The sequence below is a fragment of the Nerophis ophidion genome, linkage group LG17, assembly GCF_033978795.1.
Source record: "Nerophis ophidion isolate RoL-2023_Sa linkage group LG17, RoL_Noph_v1.0, whole genome shotgun sequence".
In the NCBI taxonomy this organism is placed as follows: Eukaryota; Metazoa; Chordata; class Actinopteri; order Syngnathiformes; family Syngnathidae; genus Nerophis; species Nerophis ophidion.
In genome coordinates this window covers 32,918,395-32,938,829 of record NC_084627.1, presented here as the reverse complement: position 1 = coordinate 32,938,829, position 20,435 = coordinate 32,918,395, and the positions used below count along the sequence as shown (strand labels likewise).

The following is a 20,435-nucleotide window of genomic DNA, read 5'->3' as shown; positions in this document are numbered from 1 at the left end:
CTAGTAGAAGAAGACAGCCTGCCGTTTTATTTAACTTGGACACACATCTATACCTTTGGCCATTAAAAGCCAGTCATTTCCAGGAGATATCTCACCTTCTTAGTAGTCTCTGACTTACTAATTAATGGTTTGTAATGTTTTAAAATGTGTAGAATAAATGATACATTTCAACATTTCTGTCAACAAAGATTTACTTCAGCCTGCGACACATAGTCATTTTGATAGAAGGCTATTATCGCTAATATGTGTTGCCTTCATTATAAGACTTATATACGGCTTTTAATTTTTTGCGGCTACGGACAGATTTATTTTTTGTATTTTTGGTCCAATATGGCTCTTTCCACGTTTTGGGTTGCCCACCCCTGACTTACGACAGATTGATTTTTGAAAAATTATTTTAAAGATTGAAAGTTGCCATGTGGGTGCTCGGCGTGGGATCATAGGATCGGCGCCTATGGTCGGGGTGAACGGAAGCAAACCTTTTGCCTTCATTCCTGCATGGGCGTGGCATTGTTGTGTTATGTAATACAAGAACGCATGAATGTCTTTTGAGGGACTAAATTAACCTGACTCTCGCCAGATCCTTGTAGTTTGCTGAGCTCCACACAAGGATATTGGGGTTCTCCATAAGAGATGTATTTCAGAAGGCTGGGCCTTGTAACAAAATCATTGTATGTGATTGGATAAACCACTTGTCCGTTATCTTGAATGAGGCGCTACTTCAACCACTCACAACGAAATCAACCCTTGACGCTGAATAGACAGGGGCGCCGCTAGGGATTTTGGGCCACATGAAAATAATCTTTACAGGGCCCCTGTATCTTTACAGGACCCCTCTGTATTATAATTTCATCATCATTAGGGGCCTCCCTGGGCCCCCCTCCATCATGGGCCCCTAGAATCCGTCTCCTTTACCCCCCCTTTTTGGCGCCCCAGCGAATAGATAGAATAGAATGGACTTTATTGTCATTATATTTGCATTTAACAAGATTAAAGACTCCAACTTAAGGTGCGGTAGTGGGAACAAATATGGGGTGAAATAAATAACACAAGAGGTAATAAAGGAAAAAACTAACAATTGAAATAAATAGACTACTATCCAATAAAAATAATAAGCAATCCTGTACAATTTACAAAACACTATAGAAATACAAAATACTGTACAATATACAGAACGAGACAAGAGTACCGAAGTAATAAATAACGATCAGTGTCGGACGTATTGCACTCGAAGGGAAGAGAGCGACGCTGGGAAATCCAAAACAGAACAGCTGACATAATGGATAACGACGGAGCGAAAAGTTACAGAACTTTTACTGAAATAATTCAGCAATGTCAGTAGACCATCGATGTCGTTTGTGCAAAGAAAATATGCCGAAATCAATTTTAGCACACGACCCCTCACTCCGTGCCGCCATTGTTGTTTGAATCAAACAGTCGCTACATCACATCTATAAAATCTTGCCCAGCGATCCTGATTGGTTCATTATCTTTTCCTATGTTGAAGGAGTTTGCAATGCCCTCGAGCCCAGATCCTTGTGTGGAGCTCAGCAAAGTACAAGGATCTGGTGAGAGTCAGGTTAGGACTAAACATTCATCCATCCATCCATTTTCTACCGCTTATTCCCTTTTGGGGTCACGGGTGGCGCTGGCGCCTATCTCAGCTACAATCGGGCGGAAGGCAGTGTACACCCTGGACAAGTCGCCACCTCATCGCAGGGCCAACACAGATAAACAGACAACATTCCACACTAGGGCCACACATAATGTAAAAAAAACAAAGTTTTACAAGGAAATAAGTGAGACGGAGGAGAACTCTCCGTTCCTCAGGTTCGGTATTTGATTCTGTGATTTGGTTTCAGTGGGAAGGAGGAGGTAAGACAAGTCAGAGGGTGGCTGGTTTGGATTGGTTTTTATCAGCAGGGCCACTCTAAAGTTAGGCTGCAAATAACGATTATTTTAATAGTTTAAATATTCAACAGTAATTGTTTTTCTATTAGTCGACAAGTGAAACGATCATTTCCTATGATCTGCTGTACACATTTGAGTTTAAAGTTGAGTGCTCAACTTGATATTTAGAACCTATAATAGTAAACTTAACTATAACAAAATAAGCATACTGAGAAACTAATGGCTTTACTTTATTACATAAATTATAAAACCAGACTTAAAGTTGAAATGCAAAAAAAAAAAATGTTTTATCCAGTAATGTTTTCTGCAATCACAAACGTGTAATTGGGGGACGCCGTAGTGAGGTTGGGAGAGTGGCCGTGCCAGCAACCTGAGGGTTCCCGGTTCGATCCCCACCTTCTACCAACCTTGTCACGCCCGTTGTGTCCTTGATCCTGATAGGACCTGGTTAGCGCCTCGCATGGCAGCTCCCGCCATCAGTGTGTGAATGTGTGTGTGAATGGGTGAATGTGGAAATAGTGTCAAAAGCGCTTTGAGTACTTTGAAGGTAGAAAAGCGCTATAGAAGTATAACCCATTTACCATTTAATTAATATTTACACTCTGGCAATCTAGCAAATACAATTTGATTAAGCAAATCGTCCAAAATAACCAATCTTTGTTGATTAATTTTATGATCGATGTTGATTATGTTGATTAATTATTGCAGCCCTTATAGTTAAAATTAAGTTAAAATACCAATGATAGTAAGACACACACTAAGTTTGGTGAAATGTGTCCTCTGCATTTGACCCATTCCCTTGTTCACCCCCTGGGAGGTGAGGGGAGGAGTGAGCAGAAGCGGTGGCCGCGCCCGAGAATCATTTTGGTAATTTTACCCCCAGTTCCAACCCTTAATGTTGATTGACAAGCAGGGAGGTAGGGTGCAATTTAAATAGTCTTTGGTATGACTCGGCCGGGGTTTGAACTCACAACCTACCGATCCCAATGAGTAGGTGGTGCTAAAGAGTAAGGCTCCACTTTTCAAAATGTGCAAACTGCTAGCTAATTGAAAATGACATGCTACTGAATAGCATTGATTACATGTTTCTTTTTTTCTTTTTAATGTACAATTTGTCGTGATAAAAATACAAATGTGTCAGATTTAATGTTCTTCGAAAGAATAAGGAATTACCGCATGAGATCCAGTAAAGTCAGTATTTCTGTGGTTTGCGTGTGTGCGTCCGTGCGTGTGTGTGTGTGTGTGTGTGTGTGTGTGTGTGTGTGTGTGTGTGTGTGTGTGTGTGTGTGTGTGTGTGTGTGATTTTAAAACCAGTGGACCAGTGCAGGGACTGAGTGGGCTCTGTCCATCTGCTCACTCTGAATGTCAATGTATTCTAGCACACCCCGGGGGAGCAAGCGGGTTAATGCCGTTCACGCTTAATTGGGTGACAAATCCAACAAACATGATTGTAAACACGCTGAAAGGGATACCTTGACATTTTGGTGTGGGCCTGTTCTTGATTTTCATTGTTGTAGACTATTGTCATGTCGTTGCTGTAGGGTAGGGTACCTAACACTAAACCAATGGTTTCTGTTTTTCATCATTAGAGCTAATCACTTTTCAGGGACACACACAAGGAGATAGAAACACTTTACTAAATGAGATAACTGCATCTCCTACCCTGATATTAAATACATATTAGTACTTTCATCGCCCTCTGTAACGGGTAGGTTCTTACCACTTCTGTAACTTTCTTCTGCGTCTTCCTGAATTATTATTTCTATTTTCTGGCCTTTAAAAGAAAACTGCACATTTTTTGGAATTTTTATGTACAATCATTATGTGAGAAAAAAAAAGAAAAAATCCCTTTTCCTGTATAATGCATATGTTCCTTCTTGACTGCACTTAAATGTAGAATATATGTAAAATATATTTATATTATTCATATATTATATATTATATACAGTATATAATATATGATATATATTAAATAATAAATAAATGGGTTGTACTTGTATAGCGCTTTTCTACCTTCAAGGTTCTCAAAGCGCTTTGACACTACTTCCACATTTACCCATTCACACACACATTCACACGCTGATGGAGGGAGCTGCCATGCAAGGCGCTAACCAGCACCCATCAGGAGCAAGGGTGAAGTGTCTTGCTCAGGACACAACGGACGTGACGAGGTTGGTACTAGGTGGGATTTGAACCAGGGACCCTCGGGTTGCGCACGGCCACTCTCCCCCTGCGCCACTATTTATAATTATTATTATTGTCTATTGTGAGCGAACTGTGGTGCTGAATTTCCCCCAGGGATCAATAAAGTACTTTCTATTTTATTTTATTCTATTTTATTCTATTCTGCTAATCAATCAATCAATGTTTATTTATACAGCCCTAAATCACAAGTGTCTCAAAGGGCTGCACAAGCCACAACGACATCCGCGGATTATATATTATGTACAATATATAATATATGATATATATTATATTATGTATTATTATTATTGTCTATTGTGAGCGAACTGTGATGCTGTATTTCCCCCAGGGATCAATAAAGTACTTTCTATTCTATTCTCTTCTATTCAATTCTGCTAATCAATCAATGTTTATTTATACAGCCCTAAATCACAAGTGTCTCAAAGGGCTGCACAAGCCACAACGACATCCGCGGATCAGCGTCCACATAAGGGCAAGGAAAAACTCACAACCCAGTGGGACGTCGATGAGAAGGACTATGAGAAACATTGGAGAGGACCGCAAATGTAATAAAAGGCAACTTATAGAGAGTCATCTACTTCGCCTACAAAGCCCTCTGAAAAACAAGTGTGGTATATGTGCTGTAATTAAATATGTTATGTAGTGACCGGTACACTTAAGGTAACATGTAATATTTACAGTAGTTTGGTCATTTTAACCCTTGTATTATATTAATAAAAAAATGATTATGTTGCGGGTCATTTTGACCCGTACTATGTAAATGCACTCAAAACAGTTAAGAAAACAGGTTAAACCAATAACAACTTTATTTTAGGTTGTATAAACATTTAGAAAAGTGATATACAATACATTTTTAATTCAAATTGTATTATGTTAAGTGTCAATTTGACCCATTTCAGTTTTTGTGTTGATCAACGTACTGGTTATCCTTCCTTTTTCTTGCTGAAATTTGGTGACTTTTGTGTGTAAATCTGGACACTTTGATGTGCAGTGGAATGTCTGTGCAGTTTGTATACAAAGATGATGTTTCGAGTAATTTTGACCCAGGCGCTTTAATGTGGGTAAATAGCTGTTCAGATCCAAAAATAAACATGTCTCCTTGATGTACTTTTTACTTGTATGTACAATTGTTTGTATTTTGATTGTCTCTGAGACCCATTGCCAGGTGTGTGAAGAGAGGGAACTTTCTCACACTTGTCCTTGTCAGTGTTCTCATGTCATCTCTTTGACAAACTCACCAAAAATGAGCTCCAGAAGGATGGCATCTGAGGAGGCTTTATCACAGGATTGTACAACAAAGGTACATTTTCAACCCATTTATCCCACACATCTCTGATCGCAGCTAGTTTGTCTCTTTCACGTCGACCAGCTCTGGTGTCGCGGTTGTCAAAGCGGATCACACGAGATATAGTGTGGAATATCTCCAGAGACATTGTTGCACGAAAGATTGGCCTTCCATTCTCTTCATTCCATAGACTTGCAGTGGCTTCTCCCTTTGACCTGTACACTCCAGCTAATAACAGAACTTCAATGTAAACATGCAAGTCAGTCTGATCCAGTGGCTCCATTTCTCTTGAAACACACGTCTCCCCTCCAAGTTGTTCATTTCCAGTATAATCCTCTCTTTTGGGGTATGAAGAGTTGAAATGCTGATTGAATCTCATCAACTTGTGGGACAGCAAATCTTGTAGGACCGGGAGTCATTTTGATCACATTGGGAGATGATAGTCTGCCTCGGCTTGGGTGTGGTGATGTGTGACCATTTTATATTACCGTCCTTAGATGCCCATCTCCCCTCTGTGGATGATGATTGCTGCATTCCTTGGTTTTCATCTGTTGGAGGAACAACAGCAGATCCGTCCTCTGAATCCTCCTCATCGTAGGAAAACTGACAATCTGGATCAGCAATAACATTGTCCTCTGTCTCTGAAAAATCTTTTGTTTCTGAAATCTCTTCCTCTACATCACTATCCCAGTAAAAATCTGTGATAAAGCCTCCTCAGATGTCATCCTTCCGGAGCTCATTTTTGGTGACGTTCAGCTTTTATCGGAGTGCGGCTTTAAAGCATGCCTCGCCAGGGCTGGCAATACTATTGTCAGGAAAACGCATGGCTGCCCTTTTTTAACCCTAAGATGCAAGAACCAGGAGAGCAGAGAGCAAGTAAGATTACTTTAATTATCATCAAACAAAAACACGAAGCAGTCTTGCAAACAGAAGTTCCAAACAGAGAATTAATTATCTTCGAGCACTGAGTAGTGCTTGAGTGAAAACATAAATGGACATATGTTGATTGGCAGAAGGTATGGACAGGCTGTCAATCAATGGCAAGAGAGAAAAAACAGTGCTTCGCAGAACAAACAGGAAATTTAACAAAATAATAGCACTGGCAAGAAGTAAATAAAAAACCAAGGAAAACCAACCGAAATCAAGTGACAGATCGTCACATGACCCCCCTCCCCATCAAGGAACAGATTCCAGATGTTTCCTGGAAACAAGAGCGATCAAAATTTAAGGGAGGGCGGAGGGAGGACTTGGCAGAGGGTTGCCAGGTCAAGTGTCCCCGCAGCCAGCGAGGGAAAGTCAGGTGGCGGCGACGTGTTGAACGGCGCTGGAACTGGCGGGGAGGGCAACCACGGAACGGCCACATGAGTGGCCGACAAGGAGGCGGAAGCGCGTGGTACCTGAGCACCAGCGAAGGTCCACACGCAGGTATTGCAGATTGCTGCCGAGAGCGCAGACGAAGTCCATGACACCGCCGCATCTGTGGCGGATGAGGAGGAGGTTGCGCAGCCAGCGGCGACAATGATGATGACAGCCCCATGGGAGGAGCCGTCGACCATGATGACGACAATGAAGATGGCGGCGCCCTGCGAAAGCCCGCCACAGATTATGTTGTAGGTGGATTCCCTGACGACCCATAAGATGCCGGTGTCGAGCGGATTCCCACCGGTGATGAGGGAGATGGCGGCACCGTGCAAAAGCCAGATGACGGGGATGAAAGCGGCCTGTGCTTGGCAGCACCGCTGCGGGTAGTAGACCCCCCCCCTCGGATACCAGACGGCGTCCACCACTGGGCGAAGGACTTCCTATCTGCCGATGTCCCCCGGTGCGAAAACCAGGGATGGGCAGAAGGGGGCCAGGAGACGGAAAAAGGACACGTCCCTCGCAAAATCCCAGCAGGAGGACAGAAGGGACATCACAGTGGGCTCCACTGGAGCCTTCACTGGACTGGCAGGACGAGCAGGTGCTGGCAGGAAGAGCAGCCGTGGTGCAGCTGCTAGAAGCTGCCTAGGAGCAGGAACAGGTGCTTGGGGTCCAGCCGGTATTGGGCGTCGTGGCGCCGCAACCGGCGTAAGACGCGGGGCTGTGACCAGCGTGCGACACGGTGTGGGAACCAGTGGTCGACGCACTGGCACAGGCGATTGCCGTGGAGCCGGGACAGAAAGCATAGCAGGCAATGGGGAAGATAGCGGCAGTGGCCGCGCCGGTCGGAGATCCGGAACTGGCGGCCGAGCCGGGAGGAGGGTAGGCGGCGGTGGCCGCGCTGGTCGGAGAGCTGTAACCGGTTGCCGAGCCGGGAGGAGGGAAGGGGGCGGTGGCCGCGCCGGTCGGAGAGCCGTAACTTGTGGTCTAGGCGGAGGGAGAAGGTCCGAGCGTGCTGTGGGCTGGGACCGTCGGAACGTCGCCTGTGCAACGCCGACAGGAGTTCTCGCAAGGTAACAACAGTCTGGCTCGGAGATACTGTCAGGAAAATGCACGGCTGCCATTTTGTTACCCCAAGATGCAAGAACCAGGAGAGCTGAGAGCAGGTAAGATGACTTTAATCATCATCAAACAAAAACACGAGGCAGTCTTGCAAACAGAAGTTCCAAACAAATAATTATCTTCGAGCACTGAGGAATGCTCGAGTAAAAACATAAATAGACATATGTTGATTGGCAGCAGGTGTGGACAGGCTGCCAATCAACGGCAAGTGAGGAGAAAACAGTGCTTCGCGGAACAAACAGGAAATCTAACAAAATAAGAGCACTGACGGGAAGTAAATACAAAACCAAGGAAAACCAACAGAAATGAAGTGACAGATCGTCACAACTATATTGCACTCAAATTTAGATAGACTTTAAATAACAAGCATCCAGGTCTTCACAAGGCGTTTTAAAGAGCAAAAGGTAATAATGGAGTTAACTTTCTCCCCTTTTGTGCACATATAGATATGTAGAGACGCACACTGCTGGTTGGCTCGTTGCCAATTAGCAGCGCAGTCAAAACCGACCACCTACCATAAGCTAATGCATGGAAAAATTAACACATTTTATAACTAATTTCCACAATTTAATTTGTGTTTTATCTTTAACAATGTGTGTTGTAGGGTTGTCCCGATTCCAATATTTTGGTACCGGTACCAAAATGTATTTCAATACTTTCTGTCATGATCCGATGGGCGGATCATACCATATTTCTTGTTTTGTTCCATTTTTGTGTCACCATGGTAGTTGTTTTGCTAATCACCTGCCTTATATAAGCCTGCCCCTTTTCGTTCTTCTGTCTCGGATCCTAGTTTGCTTTCATGCAACTGAAGACGACTTGCTTTCCATACTCGCTAGCTCTCGCGCTGTGTTTTGTTTATTCTAGCTCTCATGCTAATTGTTTTGTTCTTCCTTTTTTTTTGCTTTTTTGCCAAGTGTTGTGTTTCGGTTCGTTTTTCCTAGCTTCCATGCCAGTGCCATTTGTTTGCCTTTTTCTGTCTAGCACCAGTATTTTTGTTCCAAGCCTTTTTATTAATTTAATATATCCTTTATATCTTACCTTTCGCTGTGTTCTTGCCCGACGCATTCACGGAGGAACAAATCCGGCATCGCTATGCCGCACAAGTCTCACACTTTCGATACTTTTCTAAATAAAGGGGACCCCAAAAAAATGGCACTATTGGCTTTATTTTAATAAAAAAATCTTACTATACATTAAACATATGTTTCTTATTGCAATCAAAGAACAATTTTGGCCTTAAATAAAATAGTGAACTTAGTGTCTTTTAGTAGTATGTAAGAAAATAAAGGCTCCTAATTTGGTTGCTGATGTATGCAGTAACATATTGTGTCATTTCTCATTATATTATTTGGTCAAAATTATAAAGGACAAGCTGTAAAAATGGATTATTAATCTGTTTTAACATGTTCTATCTATACTTGTGTTAAAATGTAATGATCACTTATTCTTCTGTTGTTTGGACGCTTTACATTAGTTTTGGATAATACCACAAATTTAGGTATTTATTCGATACCGAGTAGTTACAGGATCATGCATTGGTCATATCCATAGTCCTCATGTGTCCAAGGACATATTTCCTGAGTTTATAAACATAATATTAATTATAAAAAGAGGAAAACAATATTTTGTGATGATAAAAAATATAGATGTCGTCATAGTCGTATCGCTCTAGATACGCTCCTGTACTTGGTATCTTTACAGTGGATGTCAGGCGTTGATCCACCCATGGCATTTGTTTACATTCAGGCGCTGTAGATTTTGTTAGCTGATCCTCCAACTGTTCGTAGTGAAGCATGTTTAGCTATTCCTCGTCTTGCAGGGATGATACTTGTAAGAAACTTACTTTATTTGTCACTTTGGAGGCGAGGATTAGTGATTTAGAAGTAGCTAAAACACTGCCATCTGCGGATGGATGTTCACTGCTTAGTTTGTAGCCATGTCTTAAAGCACCTCTTCCTGAGTGTTATAGCTTCACCTTTATCTTTAGTTTTTAGGTCAAAGTGCATCCATTCTCCCTTTTCTGTTTAAACACACTGTTGGCTTGTAAGTTTTCTGTGATTGTGCGCTGCCGAACATGCTCTTCTGCTCGTAAAGCTAGCATTGGAATGACGTGACGGCGCACCGTCATGCCCGTTAAAAATAAATAAGTAAATAAATTGTGAACCGGTACTTTTCAATCAGAGTATAGTACCATTTTTGATTCATTAGTACTGTGATACTATACTAGTACCGGTATACCGTACAACCCTAGTGTGTTGTACCTGCTAAATTGATTTTAGTGTTTTTTAATGATTGCATTTATCTTATAGCTCAGACCAAGAGTGGCAACCATCAATCATGAAGCAAATAATACAATGTCAGTAAAGCTTTCTATTCTATTTTAACCTAATCCTAGATTATGGCAAGCTATTATGTAATAATGGAAAGTTGTAAATTGTTCTTTGAGTGCAATAAGAACAGCACAGTGTGTTTAATGCCCTTACATTTTTATTTTATTCTTCTAAAATGGTTGTTTGAAAGCAAAAATAAGGCATCTGTTAGAATTAAGCCAATAATGACATTGTTTGTGGTCCACTTCATTTTGAAAAGTATCGATATACATTTTGGTCCCGGTGCTAAAATAATGGTATCGGTACAACCTTTTTCAGGGGATTCAGTAAAAACAGAAAGAACTCATTAGCTAGCTTCGCTGTCTGTGAGCATGACGCTTTGTTACTAAATGTCACTCCGCTGTGTTAGCTTTTACTATAGCTGGGTTAATATGAAGGTTACAACATGTAAATGGAGGGCTGTTGGCTGTTTCTGGATGTTTTCTTAGAGCGCTTTGCTGGCGAAATATGTAAAGCCCAATTACTGCATTGTTAACAGCCTCTCGTCAGCAGTTTTTTTAGTTTTTAGAATGCACAAAAAAAATAAATACCGCATTTCCTTGAATAGCCGCCAGGGCGCTAATTAATTTAAAACATCTTCTCACTGCAGCGCCTATTCAAGGCATGCGGTAAAAGTAAGCAGGCGCTAATAGTTTTAAAACATCTTCTCACCCCTGCACTTACCAATGGCATGCAGTAAAAAACTGAGTGTGATAAAAAAATATATATATTCTGCGGCCGCGGCCCGGTGGTTGGGGACGATTGCTCTACAACGTGTCATTGCACCCACCTTTACACCATGCTATCTGCGTGCATGCCGGCCAAACGCATGCATATCACTGCTTCTCATACGAGATTGCAATGCATACTTGGTCAACAGCCATACCGTTTACACTGAAGGTTGTGATATAAACAACTTTAACACTCTAACTAATATGCGCCACACTCTGTGAACCCACACCAAACAAGAATAACAAACACATGTCTGGAGAACGTCGGCTCTGTAACACATTATAAACGCAACATAAGAATTACCCAGAATGCCATGCATCCATGATTCTTACTGCTTATATTATACACGCGCCCCCAACCCCACTCACCTCAACCGACGCACGGAGAGGAGGGGGTTGAGGGGGGGGTTGGTGCTAGCGAGGTGTATAATATAGCCAAGAGTCATGGATGCATGGCATTCTGGGTAATTCTTATGTTGCGTTTATAATGTGTTACAGAGCTGATGTTCTCCCGAAATGTGTTTGTTATTCTTGTTTGGTGTGGGTTCACAGAGTGTGGCGCATATTAGTAAGAGTGTTAAAGTTGTTTTGTATCACAACCATCAGTGTGATCTGTATGGCTGTGGAACAAGACGCCTGGTTTACACATAGTAAAGGCAAAATAAAACTTCTCCCCCATTTTTGAAAATGAAGACAGGGGAAGCGTCACTCATGACATCACGAATTTGACCTGGCGGTAAAGGTAAGCATGCGCTAATAAATTTGGGGAGCGAGTTTGACCTTTCAGTAGTTCAAGGCAGGCGCGTATTACATGCCCGGCGGCTATTCAAGGAAATACGGTATGTGTTTTCTTTTCTCACATAGTTATTGTGAATGATGAGCAACATTGCAAACAAAAAAGATGTCCAGTGTTCTTGTATGAATCATGTGAGTTCCTTTTTTTCTAAATCAGTGCTCGTTATTTGTACCGCAATGTAACAGAATATTGTCAGATACAATATGCTCCTGCATACGTATGCCAACAATAACAACGCCACTGTAAAATATATCGGACTTTAAAAGTCCTACATTTAGCTGTTAAATACTCTCTTCTTTTTTTGTTGTTGTCTGTGTGTGGTATCTAAACTAGGAAAGCTACCAGTGACTTGTGGTGAGATTTATAGCTGGTGAAGCACTGACGTAATCACAATAAGATTTACATGGCACAGATTATTTGCCATTTGATTAGCAGCAGTTTACGGGTTCTGTTTCATTTCTGCATTCTTTACACATACAAACTGTCGCCCACAAAATGTGCATTTCATTAAAAACGAAACAAAAATAATGTTATCGCCGTCTCACCTTTACCTATAAATGAAGTCCATTTGCCGGTCCTTCCGGATAAAAATAGCCATCACTTTCTGGGAAAAGTCCTCCTTCACTTCCTTCAGTTTTAAAAGTCTTATAAGAGTTCAACATAGTTGCCGCGATTAGCAGAGCTCCTACTCTCATCATTTCCAGGAAATGCGAGCTGCTGTTTGGCGAGGGAGCTGGTCGCATTGATGACATCTTTTAAAATATCTTTGTTCTCTTTTACCTTAGCATTGTGGACACTGATGTTGAGTCGCTGCTGTTCATCCAAAGCCAAGTCTATCTTTGTCATCCCAAACATTTTTAGCACATTCTAGCTTTAAATATGAGCGGCCGACAGCTCATGTTTGGTGTGGCTTCTTTGCAAATTCTTTAGGTCACAAAATCCCATTTGAGTCCACACAGTTCCACATGTCTAAAAAAGTCAGTTTGGAAAAGAGCGAGTAACTTTCCGTCCTGCTGATTGAAACAAACTATTCAGCTCCGGCGTTGGTCTTCCTTTAGTAATTATCTCCTGCTTGGCTTGAAATGTAGTGTGGAAATGTAGTCACCCATGTTAAAAGTCAGGGTGCACGACACGGAAAAAATAAGTCGTTGCGGCACTTACTTGCCGATGCCACCGTATGTCTGGGATCATGAGCGCCCCTATCGTTTAGAGAACTGTTTGCCTCACCTCAGACTTTTTTCTCTGCTGTTCTGATGGCTCAACCAACACACAAAACATGTTACTCGCTGCGGCACTTGACTCGCTTATGCCACCGTATGTCTCTGATCACGAGAACTGTTTGCCTCACCTCAGACTTTTTTCTCTGCCGTTTGGAACGCTCAGCAACACACCAGACAAGAACGGGCTCTGACCGCACAGAAGACAGAAGTTAACTAGAGATTGCGAAAATTCAGCGATTTTGAAGAAAAAATTATCCAAATTGGTGAAGTTAAATGAATATTAAAAACTAACAATTACAATTATTTTATCATTATATATTTTATTTCTTTGCATGATCACAGGTGAGGCACTGCCTCCCCTGCTTCTCCTGACCGCACGTCACTGAAAGCTACCTATTTTCCGCCAAAAAATGTGCAAATTAGGTTCAAGAAAAGAAAAGTGCATGTATCCAAAAATAAACAACTATGTTCTTAGGTATTTTGACGTACCTGCTTCATAGGTGGTGGCGTGCGCTGTCATACTCCAGGTACTGGACTTGCGACCTTTGGTTACCATGACAGCAAATTCATACATGGTGTTGGGTTTGAGGCCAGTTACTGTGTGGCTGAGCGCGGTGGTGTCTGCAGACTGGGAAGAAAGAGGCATCATTGGTTATTAACTGTCAGCCTGTGCTTACAATACATCTGAACAGAGGTGGGTAGAGTAGCCAGAAATTGTACTCAAGTAAGAGTACCGTTACTTTAGAGATTTATTACTCAAGTAAAAGTAAGGAGTAGTCACCCAAATATTTACTTGAGTAAAAGTAAAAAGTATGTTGTGAAAAAACTACTCAAGTACTGAGTAACTGATGAGTAACCTGATTACGGTAACAAATAATGCACAAAAATATAAAAATAGCAATGAGCAAATTCAGAGCCAGGAATATCTCTTAAGCAACTAAAACAATAATATATATTAAATAATAGTACATTAAAATAAAATAAAAAAATGGCACATTGAGCCACAATAACTTAACAGCACCATAGCCTCAGTAGGCATTCATTGATTTGATTGATTGATTAAAACTTGTATTAGTAGATTGCACAGTACAGTACATATTCCGTACAATTGACCACTAAATGGTAACACCCCAATAAGTTTTTCAACGTTTATCAATTACTTAGTAAATGACCAAGTCGAGGTGATCTACCTCATATATACATACACACACATATCATTTATACACACACATATCATACAAACACACACATCATTTATACACACACAAATAATATATATATATATCTATATATATATAGATCTATATATATAGATCTATATAGATATATAGATCTATATATATGGATATATATATATATATATAGATATACACATACATACATTTATATATACAGTATATAATTTATATTTATTTATTTTGCCATTTTTGTTGACATGTTGAAGGTGTTTTAATGAATATACATGCATGTTTAACATATAGATTCCTATCTTTCATGAAGACAAGAATATAAATTGGTGTATTACCTGATTCTGATGACTTGCAATGATTGGACTCAGACGTCCACGTTTTCAAATGGAAGAGAAAAAAGTTCCTCTTTTCTGTCTAATACCACATCAAAGTCGTTGGTTTTTGGCATCTTATTTGTCCAGCTTCCATATTCGTTTTTATACACTTTAAAAGAAATACATTGGCGGCAAACTCCGTAGTTTGCTATCTTGTTTGCGCTGGCTTTCGGAGACTCTTATTTTGTTAACGCAGGTGCGATGGAGCGGCACTTTTATTGTGAAGACAGGAACTGTGCGATCAGTCTTTAGGCTTTTGGCGGGAAGTACGGTTGAAATAAAAAGTGCCTTTTTTCCTTTACACTTTTTATTGATTGATTGAAACTTTTATTATTAGATTGCGCAGTACAGTACATATTCCGTACAATTGACCACTAAATGGTAACACCCCAATACGTTTTTCAACTTGTACAAATCGGGTCATGTGACCGCCTGGCTCTGTTTGATTGGTCCAACGTCACCAGTGACTGCATGTCATTGGTGAAACGCAGGCATGCGTAGATTCTACTTTGAAGCTGTCATTAACCAAAACAAACATTAATAGATCGATAAAAAAAAGTAGCGAGTAGCGAGCTGAATGTAGATAAATGGAACGGAGTAAAAGTAGCGTTTCTTCTCTATAAATATACTCAAGTAAAAGTAAAAGTATGTTGCATACAAACTACTCGTAAAAGTACAATTTATCCCGAAAGTTACTCAAATAAATGTAACGGAGTAAATGTAGCGCGTTACTACCCACCTCTGCATCTGAATGATCTTTATCAAGACATCAAACAACATACACTTGTGTCTTTGGAAAAAAAAATGATGTTGGCCAACCGCACTGCTGAAGAAGGGGGGCAAACTGAAAGGAATGATAAGACATAGAGCAGGGGTCGGCAAACTTTACCACTCAAAGAGCCATTTTGACCTGTTTCAAAAATTAAATAAGACAAAGGGAGCCGCAATCATTCTCGCGAATATCTGCTGGTGGTCACCCATATAAAAGTAATAAGGGTGTGCCATGAAGCCATTACCTTTGACGCCTTCAACAATGTGTACAGACAGCTTCCTAGTAGAGTAACATGTTGTATGTGGCTTCCGCAGATACACTACACGACTGCAAGGCATACTGGGTGACACAAAGTACACTGAAGGTTGTGACATAAACAATTTTAAAACTCTTACTAATATGCACCACACTGTGAACCCACACCAAACAAGAATGACAAACACATTTCTAGAGAATATCCGCACTGTAACACATTATAAACGCAACATAAAAAATACCCAGAATGCTAAGCATCCATGACTATTTCAGGCTATATTATACACCCCGCTAGCACCAAAACCCGCTTACTGTGGTCGGTTTTGTTCATCATACCTCAGAATAGAAAACTTTGGAAATGATGTGGCACTTTAAACGTCTGCTTTTACCTTGTACTTGCCGCTGGTGGAATAGCTGGTCTTCCACTTGACGGAGTAATAGCGGACCTCGGATGACTTCTGGTTCTTTGTCATGGAGTTGTCTGCCCACGAGACCCGGACTGAGTCTGATGAGAGAGCCACGGCTTGTACCCCCACTGGGGGTATCATGGGTGTGCTGGTGTCTGGCATGGGAGTGGGGTATTTATCAAAGAGGTGGAAAAGATCATCCTCCGATGGGTCTATGGGGTCTGACATGGGTTGATAACATGACCAGGACATTGATGACATTACACAGCGTGAAGATTGAGGGATTTGTGCAGGCAGTAAGGCAAGCGTATAGTCATATATTTTGTTATGAATGATATTATAAGAAATGAGTGGGAATACGTGCATGTGGCAGGTCGGAAAATAGTTGACAGAAAGGAAACAGGGTGTGGATGAACGAGGGAAGGGTAGGGGAGAGAAGACATGTGGAGAGAAAAAGACAAAGAATAAGAAAAAAGTTGGAGACAAACATCACTATTAGAAAGATACTGAAGCCACAGACAGTGTAGAACTACAAGTACAAGAAAAAAATATTTACTCAACAGAATAAATGCCAAAGATCTCTCTCTGATCATAGCAAATGTGTTTGCTACATTGACAATGACTTCTGTTTTGTTTAAAAAGCTGTTTTACTGTCATGTTACAAGCACTGATTGGAAACAATTAAGGTATTTAAATAAAAATGTACAACATCTTTCTGTGTAAATAACTTATTGCACAACATATTATTGCCGAGTGTGAAGCGAGCGGAATGGAGGAAAAGGGTGGAGTGCCATCTCCGGGTTGGGGAGGAGACCCTGCCCCAAGTGTAGGAGTTCAAGTACCTATAAGTCTTGTTCACGAGTGGGGGAAGAGTAGATCGTGAAATCGACAGGCGGATCGGTGCGGCGTCTTCAGTAATGCGGATGTTGCATCGATCCGTTGTGGTGAAGAAGGAACTGAGCCGGAAGGCAAAGCTCTCAATTTACCGGTCGATCTATGTTCCCATCCTCACCTATGGTCATGAGCTTTGGGTCATGACCGAAAGGATAAGATCACGGGTACAAGCGGCCGAAATGAGTTTCCTCCGCCGGGTGGCGGGGCTGTCCCTTAGAGATAGGGTGAGAAGCTCTGCCATCCGAGAGGAGCTCAAAGTAAAGCCACTGCTCCTCCACATCGAGAGGAGCCAGATGAGTTGGCTCGGGCTTCTGGTCAGGATGCCACCCGAACGCCTCCCTAGGGAGGTGTTTAGGGAACATCCAGCTGGTAGGAGGCCACGGGGAAGACCCAGGACACGGTGGGAAGACTATGTCTACCAGCTGGCCTGGGATCGCCTCGGGATCCCCCGGGAAGAGCTAGACGAAGTGGCTGGGGAGAGGGAAGTCTGGGCTTCCCTGCTTAGGCTGCTGCCCCCGCGACCCGACCTCGGATAAGCGTAAGATGATGGATGGATGGATGGATGGACAACATATCTGCGGCCTATAGTCCGTTGTGGCAACTAAAATTTAGTAGATGCAGCTTTAACTTTTCCATTTGTCCATTTAACATTTGTTACATTCTTGAATGTTCTAATTTCCCTTCGTCACGTACCCTCGGACCATGTACTCTCTTTTCTGCACTTTTGAATAGAGCAGTGTGTGTGTCTGTGCGTGCGTGTGTAAGTGTGTGTGTGTGTGTGTGTGAGGTGAGGTGAGGTCAAACCAGTCTACTAATGAGGATGTCATCATTATAAAAACTCCCTACCAGTGACATTCTCAAACATTACATGGATGGTTGTGTTTGGAAAGGCATCAGCCAAAAAAAACATGTTAGTTTTCCTGAAACAACTACAACGGTAACTTCCCTCAGTTTTTATTAGTGTCACGTAAAGGGTCAGGCAAAAAATGTAATAATACAAAAACTGGAGCACTTTTCCCAAAATAAATAATGTAAATCCAATGAATCTCTTCCAGACATCCAAAAAGGTAAACACAAAACACATTTTATAGAGGATAATTACAGTTGCACATGTAGAAAACCATGAGGAATGCTGTACATTGTAGCTAAGTGTTCTCATCACCAGATTGAGAATTGGTGGAGAGGCTGGATGTGACTTTCCGGGTGAAAGTTGTTGAAGAAAGTCTGATAATAAACTCACCAGTTTGGAACTCCTACTCTCTCGCCTCATTATCTCGACTCCCACATTGGTGACCCTAACGTTTATTGGGTATGTTTAACAATGCTGGTTCCATTATGCCTGACAGCTTGGCTCCGTTACAACAGCCAGTAGCGGCTCTTGACGTGTTTGCTGCTACAGTAAAACTCCTGGACTTCTGGGAGCACGATCCTGAGCCCTGGTTCCTGCTTGTCAAAGCCTAGTTTTGGCTTCAAGGGATTATGAGAGATGAGACACGGTACTACCATGTTATCTATGCTCTGGACGCTCGGACTACGCAGCAAGTTATGGGCGTGCTGACGGATCCTCCGGCTGCAGACAAACACGGTCCGTTAAAGACTTTACTGCTGAAGCTGTACAAGCAATCCGACGCCGAGCAAGCTGACCGCCTCCTGTCTCCCAACAGCCTGGGAACAGCAAATCTACCAATTTGATTGAGAATTTGCTTGCATTGCTCTGTTCTGGGGGTGCAATGTTCCTTTTCGTGCAGCTGTTCTTCTGTCAGCTAGCGCCTCTGGTGCGGAAGGTCGCCATAAAGGACTACTGAGGTTTGGCTGAGGAGGCAGACAGGATTTTTCTGGCCGCTCTTCAGTACAGCATTCGAGCTCTGCTGCCCAAACTGCTCTGGAATGCACCGCAGGAGCTCAATGCTGTCGCCATGGCTGCAGTGTTGGAGCGTCGCCATAGGGAGTCTGAGTTTTTCTTTTACCACCGCCAGTTTGGGACAAAGGCTAAGCGCTGCGTGCCGCCTGCCGTGCATGCTCTCTCTCACCCCGACGTGAAGGCATCTGTGAGGGTGGTTAGTACCGAAGGATGTCAGGGGGTGAGCAGCAATGGCTGTAGGACTTGAGGTACAGCTACATTGCAAACCTGCTCATCACGCTCAAGCAAACGGGCTGTGTAAAAGGTTTCATTGCTTGCTGAAGGCAGCCCGAACGAGCGGTCTTATAGACAGTGGCTGGTTTGACAGTTATCGTAGGTTATGTTGGGTCTACGCTCTGCTCCAAAGGAGTACCTCCAGGCGTCTGCTACTAAGCTGGGTGCCAGGCGACTTCCTGTGCACGGCTTTGGTTTAAGGGACATTAATGGCCCATCACCCCACTGCTCAGGGGGTCACCAAGGCAGTGGTGCCTGTCCCCATGTATTACTGTTTCCCCCATTTTCGTTTGCCCAATGACTTCCTGGTGCCAAGGTTTGTGTTGGTCATCGCTCCCCACTCCCGCCTCCTTACAATGGCCCCTTTAGAAAGGTGAAGGCAGGGCTCAAGAACTTTGTTATAGACTTGGGCAGTCAGCATGAGTGGTTAACTGTTGATCACATAAAGCCTGCCCATCAGAACCTGGACAGCATGACGTTGCCTGCAGTCCCGCCTCCTGCAACTGTTCAGGACTATGTTACCTCTTTTGACATACGGTCCTGATTGCCTGTTGTTACCGGCCCAGACACACCGCTGTCGAGCTCTGCCCCCAAGGGCCAAATTTTCTGTGCCCATGGAGACTGTGCAGGTTAGCCGCTATCCCCACATCTGCAGTCTCCTCAAAGGTTTCTCATTGTATCCCATTGGGTTGAGTTTTTTCCTGCCCTGATGTAGAATCTGAGCCGAGGATGTCTTGTGCAGCCATTTGAGACACTTGTGATTAAAGGCTGTATGAATAAACTTTGATTGATGATTAATTTAACGATACCACAGGTGGCGGAGTTCTAGTATCCTGGAATCTTGTTTACAAGTGTGGCAAGGTTGCATAGTGAGATCAACAAAGGACTCCGGCTTACTTGTGATTCCCAGAGCCCAAAAAAAGTCTGCGGGCTATAGAGTTTTTTTCTATTCGGGCTCCAGTACTCTGGAATGCCCTCCCGGTAACAGTTCGAGATGCTACCTCAGTAAAAGCATTTAAGTTTCATCTTTAAACTCATTTGTATACTCTAGCCTTTAAATAGACCCCCTTTTTAGATCAGTTGATCTGCCTTTTCTTTTCTTTTTCTCCTCTTCTCCCCTCTCCCTTATGGAGGTCCAGTGGCCATGGATGAAGTACTGGCTGTCCAGAGTCGGGACCCAGGATGGACCTGTGCATCGGTTGGGGACATCTCTGCGCTGCTGATCCGCCTCCGCTTTGGATGGTTTCCTGCTGGCTCCACTATGGACGGGACTCTCGCTACTATATTGGATCCACTTTGGAATGGACTCTCACGGTTATGTTGGATCCACTTTCACATTATAGACCCGCTAGAAATCCATTGCTTTCGGTCTCCCCTGGTGAAGGGAGACCGAAAGGGGGGATTTCCC

The 20,435-nt window shown here is 42.6% G+C and overlaps 1 protein-coding gene across 2 annotated transcripts in view; it reads right to left on the bottom strand.

Moving 5' to 3' along the window:
* Positions 1-20,435, bottom strand: part of dcc (DCC netrin 1 receptor) — an 803,111-nt gene that overhangs the window by 242,463 nt on the left and 540,213 nt on the right. For both annotated transcript variants that reach the window (XM_061876767.1, XM_061876768.1), the window contains exons 17-18: positions 15,982-16,220; positions 13,491-13,629 (exon numbers count right to left, since the gene is read on the bottom strand). In XM_061876767.1, the coding sequence (XP_061732751.1) occupies positions 13,491-13,629; positions 15,982-16,220 (378 nt within the window). The remainder of the gene's footprint in view (positions 1-13,490; positions 13,630-15,981; positions 16,221-20,435) is intronic.